This window comes from Monodelphis domestica, chromosome 4 (genome assembly GCF_027887165.1).
Source record: "Monodelphis domestica isolate mMonDom1 chromosome 4, mMonDom1.pri, whole genome shotgun sequence".
NCBI lineage: Eukaryota > Metazoa > Chordata > Mammalia > Didelphimorphia > Didelphidae > Monodelphis > Monodelphis domestica.
The window spans coordinates 382,928,494-382,945,743 of NC_077230.1; the positions used below are offsets into that span (position 1 = coordinate 382,928,494).

The 17,250-nt window shown below is 47.5% G+C and overlaps 1 protein-coding gene across 1 annotated transcript in view; it reads right to left on the bottom strand.

The window, feature by feature from the left end:
* The window catches only part of GRHL3 (grainyhead like transcription factor 3), a 54,835-nt gene extending 41,949 nt beyond the window's left edge, over positions 1–12,886 (bottom strand). Inside the window, exon 1 of the mRNA XM_007491306.3 lies at positions 12,738–12,886. Coding sequence (XP_007491368.1) covers positions 12,738–12,754 — 17 coding nt within the window. The 5' untranslated portion in view covers positions 12,755–12,886. The remainder of the gene's footprint in view (positions 1–12,737) is intronic.
* Between the last annotated feature and the right edge of the window lie 4,364 nt (positions 12,887–17,250).

The window sequence follows — 17,250 nt, forward strand, 5'->3', positions numbered from 1 at the left end:
TACCTATCCATCCATTCTTCTTTCTATCTTGCTATGTATCCATCCATCTCTATTGATCCATCTCACTCTACCTTTCTCTCTCTCTCTTTCTCTCTATCCATCTATCTAACCATCACCTAAATCTAACATAAACATAATGCTTTAAGGGGTTTGCGAAACACTTTACAGATATTATATAATTTTATCCTTGCAATAACCCTAAGAAGTAAGTGATATTTTTATATTCATATAAGAAAACTGAGGCAGAGAGGAAGTTAAATGACTTGCCTAGGATCATGAAGCTAATATGTGTCTGAGACTTCCTGACTCCAGCTATAGTACTCTATATACTATACCCCCTTGCTGCCTATGAAAATACAGAAATAAAACTAAGATAGCTTTTGCTTGACATGAACATATATTAGTACATATACAATACATACAAGATAAATATAGTCAGATTGTCCAATGACTCCAATCATAGCTATTCCCTCTTCAAAGGGAACAATTTAAGACAAAGCTTGCTACAAACCACCTGGCAAATGCCCAATTAACCATAACAGGTTGGAAAACAACAATTGACAGGCAAGAGTCACTTAGAATAGCCTCCAAGAAGAACATGGCCAGGATGTCCTTAATGGTCTTTGTGTTTGCTAAAGCAACTTGCCTTCCCAATTAACATCATGCCTGGATTTGGAGGTAAGGAGCTGGGAGCAAATCCCACCTCTGAATTTATTACCTGCCTGACCTTGGTTGAGTCCCTTCATTTCTGTGGGCCTCAATTTTTTAATTTATAAAATGAAACTAGACTATCCATGTCAGAGTGTTAAGGTGAGGAAAGTGCTTTGTAAATCGTAGAGTGCCCTGAAAATGGGAGTTGCCTAGCAGGCTAAGGAAGGCACAGGTGTCACCAATATTCTGGCTTGTATCAGTCACAGCCCAGAACAGCATCCCTTAGCTCAGAGACCTCCAACAGGACTTTAAGGTCATCTTGGGTTGGGGGACTGGCCAATCCTTATTTATTTCCAAATAGTGTTCAAATGCCCAAAGGGCTATAAAATGGTGCATATGCTTTGACCCAGTATTACCACTACTAGGTGTGCATCCCAAAGAGATCAAAGAAAAAGGAAAAGGACCTTTATGTGCCAACATATTTATAGCAGCAGTTTTTGTGGTGGCAAAAAATTGGAAACCGAGGGGACGCCCATCAATTGGGGAATGGCTGAACAAGTTGTGGCATATGATTGTGATGGGATACCATTGCACTATAAGAAATGATGAAGGGGCTGCTTTCAGAAGAACTTGGGAATACTTATATGAACTGTTGCATAGTGAAGTGAGCAGAACCAGAATGGCATGCACAGTAACAGCAATATTGTTTGATCATCAGTGAAAGACTTAATTATTCTGAGCAATACTGTGATCTAGGATAATTCCAAAGGACTTCTGATAAAAAATGCTATTGATCTCCAGAGAAAGAAGTGATGAATGCAGATCAGAGTTTACTTTTTACTCTTCCTTTGTTTTTCTTGCTTATTTTGTTGGTCTGTGTTTTCTTTCAAAATGTGATAGTTAAGTGACTCCAGGGTCATGCAGCTAGGAAGTATCTGAGATCAGATTTGAACTTAGGATCTCCCATCTCTCGGCCTCACACTAAATTCACTGAGCCACCCAGCTGCCCTGAAATCATACTTTATTTTTATTTGTTTGGGTTCTTGTTTTTTCTTTTAAAATGTTACTAATATGGAAATATATTTTGCATGATTGTATGTGTATAATCTCTATCAAGTTGCTTGCCTTCTCAAGGAGGGGGAAGGAGGGAATTTCGAACCCAAGATTTAAAAAAATAAATGTCAAAAAATGTTTTACAAGTAATTGAGAAAAATAAAGAAAATAAGAAAGACTAAACAACAACAAATTAATAAAGCCAAATAGTGTTCAGTCACATAGGAAAGGCAAAAGGAGCTGCCACTGGGGAGGAGTGGACTGGCCCTCTTTCTCTTTGCCTAGTGGCACAAGGCTGCTCTCCCATCTGGGAACATACTCTCCCTGAACTTCTGAAACAGGAGAATGGACTGAAGACGCTGAAAGCTGAGTGCAATGAAGTGGATAACACCTGCATTCATTTCCCCTTTCTTGGCTTTCTCCTTGGGGAGGGGCGACTAGTAATTCCCAGGACATTTTTCACTTTCCTCCTCCTTGATGGGTGTCTGGCTCTGCTCCCCTGGGGACCCACCCCTCCCACGCCCTCCCCCAATCTGCTCGATGCTATTATTGCAATAGCATTCATTTCAAGGACTGCGGTGGGAAGGGCGGCTTCTTACAGTCAGAGGCAAAACAGTCTGCCTGGGGATCTTGGCCTCCAGGGGCCACTGGCACTGAGCCAAGAGCCCCTGGCATGATGCCAGTGCTGTCTGGGCCACTGTCAGGTGGCAATGCCAAAGCCATGCTGCCTCCCAAAGTACCACCAGCTGACTCTGGGCTGCCAGGTCTACCTGTCTTCTCTAGGATCCAAGGACTCTCCTCTCATAGCGCTGGTCTCAATTTCCTCATCGGTAAAATGAGGAGGTTGGAATAGAAAGTCTTTTCTAGTTTTAAATCTCATGACCCTGTGCCTGGGGGTCAGGAGACATGGCTTCCTGGCCAAGATCTGCCACTAATGTTTTGTATGACCTTGTGCAACTTCTATGGGCCTCAGTTTCCTCATCTGCAAAGTAGGGATAACAATACTTCCCTTGCCATTTTCCTAGGGTTAAAAGGATCAAAAAAGAAAATGAAGTACTCTGTAACCATCAAGTGCTAATAGTTACATGATATTTATCAGTATCTTTCTCCAATTGTAGCTCAGGGATTTGTTTTGGGAAATGGCCAGAAGAAAGAAGTCCCTCTAGTGTTTCATAGAATGTCACTAGAAGAGTCCTTAGAACAGAGAATGTCAGAGCTGGGAGAGACCTTAGAACCCAGAATGTCAGAGCTGGGAGAGACCTTAGAACAGAGAATGTCAGAGCTGGGAGAGAGCTTAGAACCCAGAATGTCAGAGCTGGGAGAGACCTTAGAACAGAGAATGTCAGAGCTGGGAGAGAGCTTAGAACCCAGAATGTCAGAGCTGGGAGAGACTTTAGAACAGGGAATGTCAGAGCTGGGAGAGACCTTAGAACAGAGAATGTCAGAGCTGAGAGAGATCTTAGAACAGAGAATGTCAGAGCTGGGAGAGATCTTAGAACAGAGAATGTCAGAGCTGGGAGAGACCTTAGAACAAAGAATGTCAGAGCTGGGAGAGACCTTAGAACAGGGAATGTCAGTTCTGGGAGAGAGCTTAGAACAGGGAATGTCAGTGCTGGGAGAGAGCTTAGAACAGAGAATGTCAGAGCTGGGAGAGATCTTAGAACAGAGAATGTCAGAGCTGGGAGAGACCTTAGAACAAAGAATGTCAGAGCTGGGAGAGACCTTAGAACAGGGAATGTCAGTTCTGGGAGAGAGCTTAGAACAGGGAATGTCAGTGCTGGGAGAGAGCTTAGAACAGAGAATGTCAGAGCTGGGAGAGACCTTAGAACAGAGAATGTTCTAACAGACTGGCTGGAAGGAAAGGATGTTAGATATGGGAGAGAACTTGGGACAGAAGATTTCAGAACAAGAGAGGGGCATCTGAAAATAGTATGTTAGGTCATAGGATGTAAAATCTGGAGGTTTAGAGATCACCTTAGAGACCCCTGCTCTAAACTTCTCATTTCCTGGAGGAAGAAAGTAGGTTCCAAAGAGGAGAGTCTTGCCTAGAATCTCCCAATTAGGTTTGGCACTTAGCTTCACTGAGTCCATGCTGAAGGAAGGTGGGAATAGCTTGAACAGAAAATGTTTAAGTGGTAGTTTACTTTAAAGCACTACCTAAACATTAACTTCTTAGAAAGTGAGATAGGAATTTAGATCCTTTTGCCCCAGATCGATCATTTTACCCTCTATACCATGTGGACCCTGTTTGCTTCTCAAAGGGGTTTGTTTGACATTTTGTATTCTAAGGGTCCTTCCAGCACTGATATTCTGCTTTTTTTTTTTTTTAAGCCCTTATCCTCTGTCTTAGAATCAAGACTGTGTATTGTTTCCAAGGCAGAAAGTAGTATGAGCTAGGCAAAGGGGATTAAGTGACTTTTCCAGGGTCACACAGCTGGGAAGTGTCTGAGGCCAGTTTTGAACCTAGGACCTCCTGTCTCTGGAGCTGGTTCTCAATCCACTGAGCCACCCAACTGCATCCCCCATCATGTGTTCTAAGGTCTCTCCTAGCTCTGACATTCCCTGTTCTAAGGTCTCTCCCAGCTCTGACATTCTCTGTTATAAGGTCTCTCCCAGCTCTGACATTCTGGGTTCTAAGATCTCTCCCAGCTCTGACATTCTCTGTTCTAAGGTCTCTCCCAGCTCTAACATTCTCTGTTCTAAGGTCTCTCCCAGCTCTGACATTCTCTGTTCTAAGGTCCCTCCTAGCTCTGACATTCTCTGTTCTAAGGTCTCTCCCAGCTCTGACATTCTCTGTCCTAAGATCTCTCCCAGCTCTGACGTTCTCTGTTCTAAGGTCTCTCCCAGCTCTGACATTCTCTGTTCTAAGGTCTCTCCCAGTTCTGACATCCTGTGTTCTAAGGGCCCTCCTGGCTTTACATGTCATGGTCTAGGGTCCTTCCAACTCTGACATTCTCTGTATTAAAGTTCCTCCCAGGTCTAACACTCCAGGATCTAGGCTGGTTCCTCTCTCTTCTGACATTTTATGTTGTAAAGGTTCTTCATGATTCAGACACTCTGTGTTCTAAAGCAACTAGAAACCAAATACTGGAACTCAGAAGTTGTACCTGGGTTGGGGTGTCATTAAAGGACTGTATCCACAGTTTCTCCATGCTTCTGTTCATCATTCATCTTGGTTATGCATACCTCTGAGTAAAGGCCTTGGATCTACAGAGCATCCCATCCAAGCCCAAATATGGTACTCTCTCTACTTTGCAGAAGGTCAAGGCCACAAGTCTGGGTTCCCCTGTGGGGAGGAAGCTCTATTGGAATCACCAGTTTCTGCCCCTGTCCATGGCCCTGGCTCCACCCCACCTTCTCTTATGGAAAGGACTTCATGGGGCCATGCTCCTGGGGAGTGTTGACACACTGATCCACCCATCAATTTACTTGCCAAGCCCTATTGCAGAGATATCCAGCCCTCATCAGAGGTGATCAATCAAGCTCCCTAATTACCCACAGGGAGGCACTGCCAAAAAACTGCACATGGCGGAAAAATTTCCCCAACCTTCTCCCTTCCCAACAGCTAGCCTTTGTTTATGAGGAAGGCTCTGGGCTGCGTGGGCCTTCTGGATGTCCACTCAGACTCTTGGAGGCTGGTTTTACCAAGTTCAAAACTTATTTCATCCTTTAGTGGTATTTGGGGGGATTGGATGGCTTAGCCTGGAGAAGGTCAAAGCCTTTGACCGCTGACGGACGGGTCCTCTCTGAGCCTTGTTCCACCTCTAACCTAGGAATGACCAGTATCTTCCTTGTCATCAACCTTTGAGATGCCCAAAGAGATCACTGAGTCACCTGTGTCTAAAGCCCCTAGTGGAGACTGTTGTTTTCTAGCTCAAGCTTCTAATTGTATATTAACTGCTTTCCATCTTCTAATTAAATAGTGGGTTCATTTCCTTTCTATTTTATTGGGGGGATCCCAATTTATCTGATCTTGTCTTTATGCCCCACTTTCTCTCATATCCCATTTTCCTTCTCTTACTCTCTTGGCTCTCCCTTTCCCTCCCTCCCCACCTTTCTTCATGGGTCAATATTTTTCTGTAACTGAAAGCCAAGATCCATCTCAAGTATCAGAAGTCAATCACAACATAACTGTAAGTCACTATTAGACGACTCATTCAAACGATTCTAAAGTTCCAAACAGAGGATCTTAGGGTCATAGATTTAGAGTTGGAAGGTATCTTAGAGGCCATTTGGTCCAGCTCTCATAGGTGAGAAAACTGTGGTCCTGAAAGATTAAATTCAGTTCATTAAATATAAAGAGCCTACTATGTGCCCAGCACTGTGCTAGGCAACTTGGCCAGGGTCATATAGCTAGACATCTTCCTTCAAGAATCTCAGAAATATGTTGTACATATCAATTTCTTTGTTCTCAGTGAAGGGGATGATGATGGCTGTATTTGGATAGAATAGCATTTATTATCCCTGTTTTACAGATTGGGAAACTGAGGCCCAAGGCAGCTATTCCACAGCAACTCAGTGGCAGAGCTAGAGATATATAACTCAAGTTTCTTAAGTCCCAATTTAATATTTACTTTATTAGGCAAAGCAACTCGATTAAGTAGAAGCCTCCTTAGAGTCTAGCCAAGAAACACTTTTCCACTTCCTCCTTGTGGAATTACAAAATATAAAATGTCAGAACTGTAAGGAGTCATAAAGAGTAGACAGTTAGGACATAGACTGTTCCTGCTGAAAGGTTCTTAGAACCCAGAATGTCAGAGTTAGGAGGAACCTTAGATCACAAAATTTCAGATCTGGTAGGACTCTTGGAACATGTAATGTCAGAGCTGGGAGGGCCCTTAGAACACAATGTCAGAATTAGGAGGAACCTTAGAACACAAAATGTCAGAGTTGGGAGGAACCTTAGAACAAAGAATGGCAGAGCTGGGAGGAACCTTAGAACAGAGAATGTCAGAGCTGGGAGAGACCTTAGAACAGAGAATGTCAGAGCTGGGAGAGACCTTATAACAGAGAATGTCAGAGCTGGGAGAGACCTTAGAACAGAGAATGTCAGAGCTGGGAGAGACCTTAGAACAGAGAATGTCAGAGCTGGGAGGGATCTTAGAACAGAGAATGCCAGAGCTGGGAGAGACCTTAGAACAGAGAATGTCAGAGCTGGGAGAGAGCTTAGAACCCAGAATGTCAGAGCTGGGAGGGACTTTAGAACAGGGAATGTCAGAGCTGGGAGAGACTTTAGAACAGAGAATGCCAGAGCTGGGAGAGAAATTAGAACAGAGAATGTCAGAGCTGGGAGGGATCTTAGAACAGAGAATGCCAGAGCTGGGAGGAACCTTAGAACCCAGAGTGTCAGAGCTGGGAGGAACCGCAGACCACAGAATATCAAAGAGGTAATCTTAGAACCCCCAAAGTCAGAATTGGACAGGATTTTGGAACATAGAATGTTAAATCCAAGTGGAGTCTTAGAACCCAGTATGTCAGAGCTAGGAGGAACTTTAGAGCACAGGATGTCAGATCTGGGAGGGCTCTTTGAATATGGAATATCAAAGCTGAGAGGGTCCTTAGAACACAATGTCAGAGTTAGGAGGAACCCTAGAACACAGAGTGTCAGAGTTGGGAGGAACCTCGAAACCCAGAAAGTCAGAACTGGACAGGATTTTGAAACGTGGAATCTGAGCTAAATCTGAGAGGGGCTGTAGAATCGAGAACGGAGACTCTTAGAGGAATCTTAGAAAGTAGACTAGTTGGAGACAGAAAGGAGCTGAGAATAAATATCACTGGAGTTCTTGTCCACATGCTCTGCTCATTCTAGCCCCAGCATACTATTTTATCCTCCACCTGCCCCATGCCTAGAATGTGCTCCCTCATTTGTGCCTCACAGAAACCCCCTTTTCCTTCAAGGTTCAGCTCTAGGGCTTGACCTGTTCCCCCAAGTTCTTAGTGCCCTCCTTAGTAGAAATGACTGTGGATTGCATTTCCCAGGTGAGTGTTTTTTCCTTCAAAAGAATACAAGCTTCTTGAAGGGAAGGCATGTTCCCCCAGTGCCTAGGTACCCCAAGAACCCTTCGTGGGGCTTCCTGCGTTCCCGCGTGGCCACAGATGGAGAGAGCGGAGCCAAGAAGTGGGCTGGGGCTGCCTCCCTTGCGCCTGGGCTGTTCTCTTGGTGGTGACTCAGTGGGATGGTCACGAATGGCCAAGAAAAGAGACCAGCTGGCTGGGGCAGGGAGCGCAACGCCCTGGGGAGGCAGGCAGGCAGGCAGGCTCATCCAATCTGCCTGTGGTTAGGAGGCTTATTCAGAGGCCACAAAGCTTGCCAATAGCTCGGGCTGCTGGGATGGCCGAGCTGTCAGCCCATTCTGTGAGTTTTACAGCCAGAACTTAATGATGGCTTTTAACTTTTCATTCACCGGGAGCGTAACTCAACTTTTAATAAGACACCTTGTGTATGACAAAAATGTGCTCCTGGCAATCATGGTTTCGACCACAAAACCACAGCGGGGAGGAGCTCCTGCTTAACTCTTTCAAGGCTTTGGAGCAGTTAGAGCAGGTAGCTGTCAGGTGGGCCTCACTGGGCCCAATCAGACACCAGCCTGTGCCTTCCTAGGTTCCTGCTGGAGACCTGGGCTCAGATCTCCAAAGCTGGGTGAGTTACTCCTGACTCTCCACCTCAGTCTTCTCATTTGCAAAATGGGGCTATAATAGGACTCCTTGCCGGTCAGGGTTGTTGTGGATGTGAATAACTGTTAGTATTCATTTCTTCAGCACCTCCATCCCTCCCTGTCCTAGCAGGATGACTCTCCCAGGCTCTACCCAGCAATGGGCCAGGGAGAAGATTCCAGAAGGCAAGCGGGTGCCCCCTCCCTCCCTGAAATGACCCACCGTTTCACACTGTGTATTTTGGATGTACCCATAATCTCCTCCCCGGCTAGCACGGGAACTCCTTAGGGGAAGGGGGAGCACCTGCACTTAGCACATAGCAGATGCCCATTAGTGCTTGGGAGACGTGAGTGAGAATCCCAGCTCTGCCTCTCCTCCCTTTGTGCTCCCTCCCTGTCTCTCTGTGGCCCTTCCTTTATCTGGAAAGATGCAGAGAATTGGACGAGGAGGCTTCTCCAGACCCTTCCAGCTCCAGATCTGTGATCCTGGGGAATGGGGACGAGGAACAGGTTGACTCGTTCAGAACAAGAGGCTCCATCCGGACAGTGCGTGGGGCGTCTGGGACCAGCCTGGCCACTGCAGTTAAGCAGGCACCCTTCCTTGGCAGGCCCCTCTCCTTCAGAGCCCAGCTGGGAGAGCTCCAAAGCCAGACACAGAGTCTCAGTGACCGCAAGAGGGAACATGGCCAGGACCCAGGAAGATCTGACCCTCAGGAAGCAGACAAGCTGTCTGTTTCCCCAACCTGAGGAGCTCATTAGGCAACCTGTTTGCTCGAGGTTCCCTGTTCCCAGTTCCGGCGAAGAATGCCAGATTCCCCCAGGGTCCTCTGCTGCCTGGAGGTACCAGAGGGCAGCAAAGGGCTGAGGGGAGGAGGAGGAATCCAAAGGAAGAAGGGGGTGGATTTCAATTGGGTGACACAGCCCCATGTTGGGACCAGACCACATGAAAGCGGGATGGGCCTGCCACCCTGTGGGCTGAGTTGTGTTAGCTTCTGATGCAACTCACAAGCCGCCATGTTTCTCAAGACCCAAAAGTATTAGCATAAAATGTTAAGAAAGCCAAGCCCACTAAATCACTGTGTGACTCTAGGCAAATGGCCTCCCTGCTCTGGGCCTCCATTCTTCCATCTAAGAACTGAGAAGCTTGTATTAAATGATTGCTGCCTCTTTCCAGCAGTGTTCTGAGGCCTCTTCTACCATTCTAAGCCCCCTTCAGTTCATTCTACATTCTTCCAATCATCCATCCATTCATTCAACCACAAACATTTGCTGGAATTCAATGTTTACTATATTCAAAGCACAGAACTATATGGAAGATGGAATGCTGTAAGTTCCCTTTCAGCCCTAACCTTCTAAGCCCTTAAGTTTTCTTATAGCACTTATAGCAGGATAATTCTTAAAGCATTCGGGCTCCTTCTCAGTTCTAACATTCTGGGTTCTAAGGACCCTCCTAGCTCTGACATTCTGGGTCCTAAGGTCCCTCCTACCTCTGATATTATAGGTTCTAAAGTGTCTCCCAGCTCTGATATTCTGTGTTCTAAGGCTTCTCCTGGCTCTGATATTCTGTCTTCTTTTCCATCATTCTTTGTTCTTAGGACTCCCACTCAGTTCTAACATTCTGGGTTCTAAGTTCCTCCCTACCTCTGACTTTTTGGGTTCTAAGGACCCTCCTAGCTCTAACATTCTGGGTCCTAAGGTCCCTCCTATCTCTGATATTATAGGTTCTAAAGCATCTCCCAGCTCTGATATTTTGTATTCTAAGGCTTCTCCCAGCTCTGATATTCTATGTTCTAAGGCTTCTCCTGCCTCTGATATTCTGTCTTCTTTTCCAACATTCTTTGTTCTTAGGATTCCCTTTCAGTTCTAACATTCTGGGTTCTAAGTTCCTCCCTACCTCTGACATAGAGTGTTTTAGGTTTCTCCTAGCTCTGATATTCTATGTCTAAGGGTTCTCCCAGCTCTGACATTGTCTTCTAACGTCCTTCCTACTTCTGACATTCTGAGTTCTAAGACCCTTCTTAGCTCTGACATTTTCTGTTTGAAGGGCTCTTTCTAGTTCTGACATTCTGGGTTTTGAAGACACTGCTGGTTCTGACATTCTGGGCTCTAAATTCTCCCTCCTGACTCTGGTCCCTTCCAGCTTTAACATCCTAAGATACCAAAGCATTTGTTTCTTTCCTGGGAGCCAAACGTTCCTTTTGGGGCATTCCTTGGCAAGGCTTTGAGGAGGCAACAGCCCTGCAGGCCTGCCGCAGCTCTGGAAGTTGCAACAAATGCTGTCCCAGCCCTGAAACTGTGAATCCTAGCTGTGCCGAGTTCCCATCCTCCTTATCTGCTCTGCCTGCTCAGCCCGGGGGCCTGAGCTCAGGCTACCTATTGTGAGCTGAAATTGTGGTCTCAGAAGGTTGCCTACAATTACCCATCCCCTTCCTCCTCCGGCACCAGAAAGCCACCTCTCCAATGTGGCTGCTGTTCCACCCCTGCCCCTGCCTCCCTCCCCCTTGATGTACTGAAACTGTCCTCATGGGACCCTCAGCCAAAAATCTTAAGGCTTAGTCACTCCCTGAGAGAGAGGAAAAAAGTTGGAAGGGAAGTATTTTGGCAGCTTGGCAGGGAGACTCACAAGGCTGGGGAGGGAATTGTAAAGGGAATCTGCCTTGGGGATCTAGACTGAGTCTGTGACTTGGGTGGGCTGGGCTTGGGAGGGAGGGATCCCCAAGCACCAGCATCTTCTCCTTCCACCAAGCTCTTTGGGAAAAGTTGGATGGTCTCTGAAGCCCTGGCTCGATCCTTATCTTATGGAGAGGTTGCCTATCAGATAGCATTGGGGATTTGGAAGGAACCAGCTTCCTCTTGGACCAAAGGGTTCTAAACTTGGATTAAGAAGAACTGGCTTCAAGAGGCAGCAAGGAGTACTAGCTGCGTGACCCTGGCCCAGTCACTTCCTCTTCTAGCCTGCCTCCTCATCTGGAAAATGGGCGTCATCATCTTTCCCAGAGTTGTTCTGAGGGCAATGCTCAGTGAATCATAAAACCCTAAATGTCTTCTCTCTTCTTTCTAATTGAGGGATGCCTCTATGGAGCCTGTGCCTCTTAAAAAGATGGATGTCAAAGTACAAACAAATGATGGGAACCTGCCTACAGTAGCCCGGCAAAGTCTGGCCAGATTGAGGAAGGGTGGAACGGGGGCTGTCCCCCAGCGCTCATTCCTCTAAAAGGCTATAATGGGGTCTCAATAAAAAAGACTTGCAAACCTTGCCTTTGACACCTCCCCCCCCCCCCATCCCCATTAAGGACTGGGCTGGTGTGAAGGGAAGCTCCTTCCCTTTTGAAGCCTTAAGATTCCCCGCAGGATGGGAACGTCCTCTCAGGCTTTGCCTCTCCGCTTCTTTGAAATGAAGTTTAACTCCAGTGAGGCAGTGGGGGAGGGGAGGGGAGGGGAAGCGGGAGTCCAGTCATCCTAATCTCGCAGCATCCCATCCAGGAGCCGGTGTCAAAGTCCAATTTAGGGGAAAGCCAGTAATAACCAGTAAGCCTGTATCAGAAACCAGAGAGACGCGAGACTACAGAATGGCAGCCCTGGGAGGTCTTTGAAGACATCGGAGCAATCCGCTGAACATAAAATAGCCAAGACCCGAGCCTAGGCTCTCCGAGGCGGAAGGGACTGGGACGAGGGGATGGAGGAACCTAGGACGTCGGCTCTAGAAGGGCCCTTCGAGATCCTCTAGGTTCCCCCGTCCCCACAGTGTTCCAGCCCAGCCACCGGGAGATGGAGTTCTGAAGTACCACAGCTTTGCCAGAGGAAATCCATCCGGGGCTTCCAGAGAGGTAGACCCAGCGGACAGGTTCCTCCTCCGAGAGCTCGAGCTCGAGCTCGAGAAAACCCCCTCGACAGTCCAGTCCCTTCGTGGCACGGAGGGGTCGCGCCCCGAAAGTTCAAAGGAGCCCAAAGCATTGGCTAAAGCAAAGCCTCTCGTTCTCGCAACGGAGCAAGGGGGCTGGGGCTGGGGCTGGGGGGGGGGGGGGAGGGAGAAAAATCTCTTGGCTCCCCGAGGCCTCTCCCAGGGTGCCAAGACCGTCTGGTAAGAATCTTCCCATCGAGTTTCACTCTTAGACTCCCTTGCCTGGGCTCGAAACTGCTCCGGGGGAAAAAAATCTCCTTTTCCCAGGGAAACAGCCTGTACTCTTGCCCTAGGGGGGCCTGTCCTGACACGCACGGAGACAGAGAGAGGCTTTGCCCATTCATTTACCCTAACAAATTACTCTACGGTTCCAACCCACACCGCCCAGGGAACTCTCTCTTGCCTCCGTGAAAGCGGAGCAGAGAAGGGCTTGGGGCTCCGGCTCGGTGACGCGAGGACAGCTACAATTGTTTACTCACTCTAGTTCATTCGACATGTTCTCCCAGGGTTCCAAATCTTCAAGCACCTTCCCCAATCTGGCGGATGGGACCAACTGTTCTCTTCTAAATCCTGCCCAATACAGACATGGCCCGTGGAGTGAAGTGTTTGATTTATGGTCGGGTTGCTGTGTAGGTATTTTGCTGACAGGTTGGCTCCCAGCAAGGGCGGCTCCTGATTGGCTGAGGAGACAGGTGCCCGAGAAGGCAGGTACACCTCAACAGGTGCAACTGTTAACCCTGTCTACGCCAGGCCCTAGCCCAGCTAGGTCAGTTCCCCGTCTGGGTGGAGCCTTAGCCAATTCCTTTCTCAGTAAGGGGGCGGGGGTGGAGAAGAGGGAAGGAGAGAGGGAGGGAGGGAGGGAGGGAATGAAAAAAAAAATCATGCTGAAAAGCTGCACGCCTTGGAGAGGAAAAATACAGGGACTAACCGAGAGCTTGTCTAAAGGATATGGTTAAAAGTGCCTGGCTGAGACCTGGCAGCTGAGGTTATCGTGCCCACCTCCCTCCAAACATCTGAAAGGCAGGAGCCTGGGGAATTTACTAAACACTCGGTATTTGTGTGCACTGGCATATGGCTGTCTCCCCGGCTCAGTGTATCCCCAAACTTCCACCACATTTTACACAAAGGGCACCCACTCCATTTCTCGTCTGGGGGAACTTATCTCTCTTCTGGCTCCCGCTTTTGCAGGTGCAAAAAAAAAGAATAGTGACCTGGGTGGTCTTGAAGGTGCCTTCTAGCTCAAAACTGAGATTTGAGGACTCTCTTCTAAGATCCTCTAATGGAAAGTGAAGAAACCTGAGTTCAAATCATACCTCTTACGCTTATTATCTATGTGACTATGGACAATGTTTAATCTCTGAATCTCAGTTTCTTCATCTATATAATGGCGATAATAATACCTACAGTTCCTATCTTAGAGGGTTGTTGTGAGGATGTGATGAGATAATTTATTTCAAGTGCTTCCTGAGCCCTAAGTGACAATATGTACAGGTCAGTGAGGATGATGGTCTAACTTTCTGTGTCCCAAAATACCTCTCTCTCTCTCTCTCTCTCTCTCTCTCTCTCTCTCTCTCTCTCTCTGTCTCTCTCTCTCTCCCCCACACACACCTCTCCCCTTCTTTTCCTCCTCTCTCTTTCTGTCACCCACTCTATTTCTCTTTTCTTCTTTCTCTGTTTCTCTCCTTTGCTTCTCTCCCTCTTTTTGTTTTTCTATCACTTCCTTTTCAGTCTGTCTGTTCCTCTCTGCCTCTCTCTGACACTGTCTCCATACCTGATTTTTATCTGTCTCTGTCTCTGTGTCTGTCTTTCATGTTCTTTCTTTCTCCCCCTCCCTTTCTTCCCCCTCTTCCTTTCTCTCTCTTTTTTTCTCCCTTTTTCTTTAACCCCCTTTCTTTTGCTCTCCTCACTCTCTCTCCCTCTCACCATCTCTCTGTCTCTCTCTGCCTCTGTCTTTCTCCCTTTTTGGCAAGTTGTTCCTGAAAGCCTCTCCTTTGCCCACTCCCTCTTTTCATACAGAAAGGCAAGGTTTCCTCTGGCTTTGCCACTATCTTGTTTGGGGGCTCAAGTCCTGTCCCTGGTAAATTGAGGTGATTCTTTTCCATAACTGTTCTGGCCAAGTGAAGTGGGGGCAGGACAGCTCAGGTGGAGTCCTGCCCGCAGGGACCCCAGCGACGAAGAGAACACATTTAATTCTTGTAGTTTCGTTAGTTCTGTTAGAACAGAGCTTAGACCAAGGTGGGACGAGGGGGGGGGGTGTCCCTGCCCCAGTCACCCTTACTGGGAAGGGAATCGCTTTTCTTCCAGCAGCCTTGCAGCCAGCTGTGCCAATGTCAGCCTCGCAGGTGCCGGCTGTCAATCAAACACACACACACACACACACACACACACACACACACACACACACACACACACACACACACTGCTGTTACCCAAAGGACAAAAACCTCTCTGCGCCTCCTATTGCTCATTTCCATGGTGGAGTTTCTGTCACATGTGTTGCAATGAACAGGTGAAGGGCTAGGATGGTGACTCACTCTGGCTGGGCTTGGGAGGTGGATGGGATTCCGCCTGGCAAGTCTCTGCTCGCCAGACATTTTTTCTAATGGTTCTTCTCCCTCTATCTCCCTGTCCTTCACCCTTTCATCTCCATGGGCCATCTACAGACATCAGCAGCAACTCTGAACACAGGAGAGTTAGTATCGCCCATTCCGGGAAAGGATCCGATGCTTTCTTGGGGCTTTTCTGCCTCAGGCAGCCTATTCTTTGGTCCAAGGCCCTTTGGATCTCAGATAACATTTCTCTTCACAGGATCAGGGGTCTGGAGCTCCTTGAGGGCAGGGGCTGCCTTTCCCTGAACGTCAGAGCTCCGAATAGTGCCCAGAACATGGTAGGCATCTAATAGATGTCCGACTCACTCACTGACTGAAGCTGGAGGGAGGCCATCTAGTCTCCCCCTCAAGTTACAGATGAGGAAACTGAGGTCCATTTAGGTTAAGTGATTTATCCCAAACTACACAGATAGTAAAGAACAGAGGCAGAATTTGAACCCAGAGTATCTGACTCTGTTCTTTTAAGCCAGTGTTCTTTTAAAAATTAAATATATTTATTTAATTAATAAATTTTGAATGTGTTTCCATAGTTACATGATTCATGTTCTTTCCCTCCCCTCCTCTCACCTCCCTCCTGTAGCCAAGCAATTCCACTGGGTTTTACATGTGTCCTAACCCAATGTTCTTTTAACTGGACTGTGCTGACTTATAGCTCTGGATATTCATTCTATGTTCTAAATTCCCTACAAGGGAATTTCTAAGACATCCCCCAGCTCTGGCATTCTCTGTTCCAAGGTCTCTCCCAGCTCTGGCATTCTCTGTTCCAAGGTCTCTCCCAGCTCTGACATTCCCTGTTCTAAGGTTCCTCCTAGCTCTGACATTCTCTGTTCTAAGCTCTCTCTCAGCTCTGACATTCTCTGTTCTAAGGTCTCTCCCAGCTCTGACATTCTCTCCCAGCTCTGACATTCTGTGTTCTAAGGTCTCTCCCAGTTCTGACATTCTGTGTTCTAAGGTCTCTCCCAGCTCTGACATTCTCTGTTCTAAGACCCCTCCCAGCTCTGACATTCTCTGTTCTAAGGTCCCTCCCAGCTCTGACATTCTCTGTTCTAAGCTCTCTCCCAGCTCTGACATTCTCTGTTCTAAGGTCTCTCCCAGCTCTGACAATCTCTGTTCTAAGACCCCTCCCAGCTCTGACATTCTCTGTTCTAAGGTCCCTCCCAGCTCTGACATTCTCTGTTCTAAGCTCTCTCCCAGCTCTGACATTCTCTGTTCTAAGCTCTCTCCCAGCTCTGACATTCTCAGTTCTAAGGTCTCTCCCAGCTCTGACAATCTCTGTTCTAAGGTCTCTCCCAGCTCTGACATTCTCTGTTCTAAGGTCCCTCCCAGCTCTGACATTCTCTGTTCTAAGGTCTCTCCCAGCTCTGACATTCCCTGTTCTAAGGTTCCTCCCAGCTCTGACAATCTCTGTTCTAAGGTCTCTCCCAGCTCTGACATTCTCTGTTCTAAGGTCTCTCCCAGCTCTGACAATCTCTGTTCTAAGGTCTCTCCCAGCTCTGACATTCCCTGTTCTAAGGTTCCTCCCAGCTCTGACATTCTGTGTTCTAAGCTCTCTCTCAGCTCTGACATTCTCTGTTCTAAGGTCTCTCCCAGCTCTGACATTCTCTCCCAGCTCTGACATTCTGTGTTCTAAGGTCTCTCCCAGTTCTGACATTCTGTGTTCTAAGGTCTCTCCCAGCTCTGACATTCTCTGTTCTAAGACCCCTCCCAGCTCTGACATTCTCTGTTCTAAGGTCCCTCCCAGCTCTGACATTCTCTGTTCTAAGCTCTCTCCCAGCTCTGACATTCTCTGTTCTAAGGTCTCTCCCAGCTCTGACAATCTCTGTTCTAAGACCCCTCCCAGCTCTGACATTCTCTGTTCTAAGGTCCCTCCCAGCTCTGACATTCTCTGTTCTAAGCTCTCTCCCAGCTCTGACATTCTCTGTTCTAAGCTCTCTCCCAGCTCTGACATTCTCTGTTCTAAGGTCTCTCCCAGCTCTGACAATCTCTGTTCTAAGGTCTCTCCCAGCTCTGACATTCTCTGTTCTAAGGTCCCTCCCAGCTCTGACATTCTCTGTTCTAAGGTCTCTCCCAGCTCTGACATTCTCTGTTCTAAGGTCTCTCCCAGCTCTGACATTCTCTGTTCTAAGGTCTCTCCCAGCTCTGACAATCTCTGTTCTAAGGTCTCTCCCAGCTCTGACATTCTCTGTTCTAAGGTCCCTCCCAGCTCTGACATTCTCTGTTCTAAGGTCTCTCCCAGCTCTGACAGTCTCTGTTCTAAGGTCTCTCCCTGTTCTGACATTCTCTGTTCTAAGGTCTCTCCCAGCTCTGACAGTCTCTGTTCTAAGGTCTCTCCCAGCTCTGACAGTCTCTGTTCTAAGCTCTCTCCCAGCTCTGACAGTCTCTG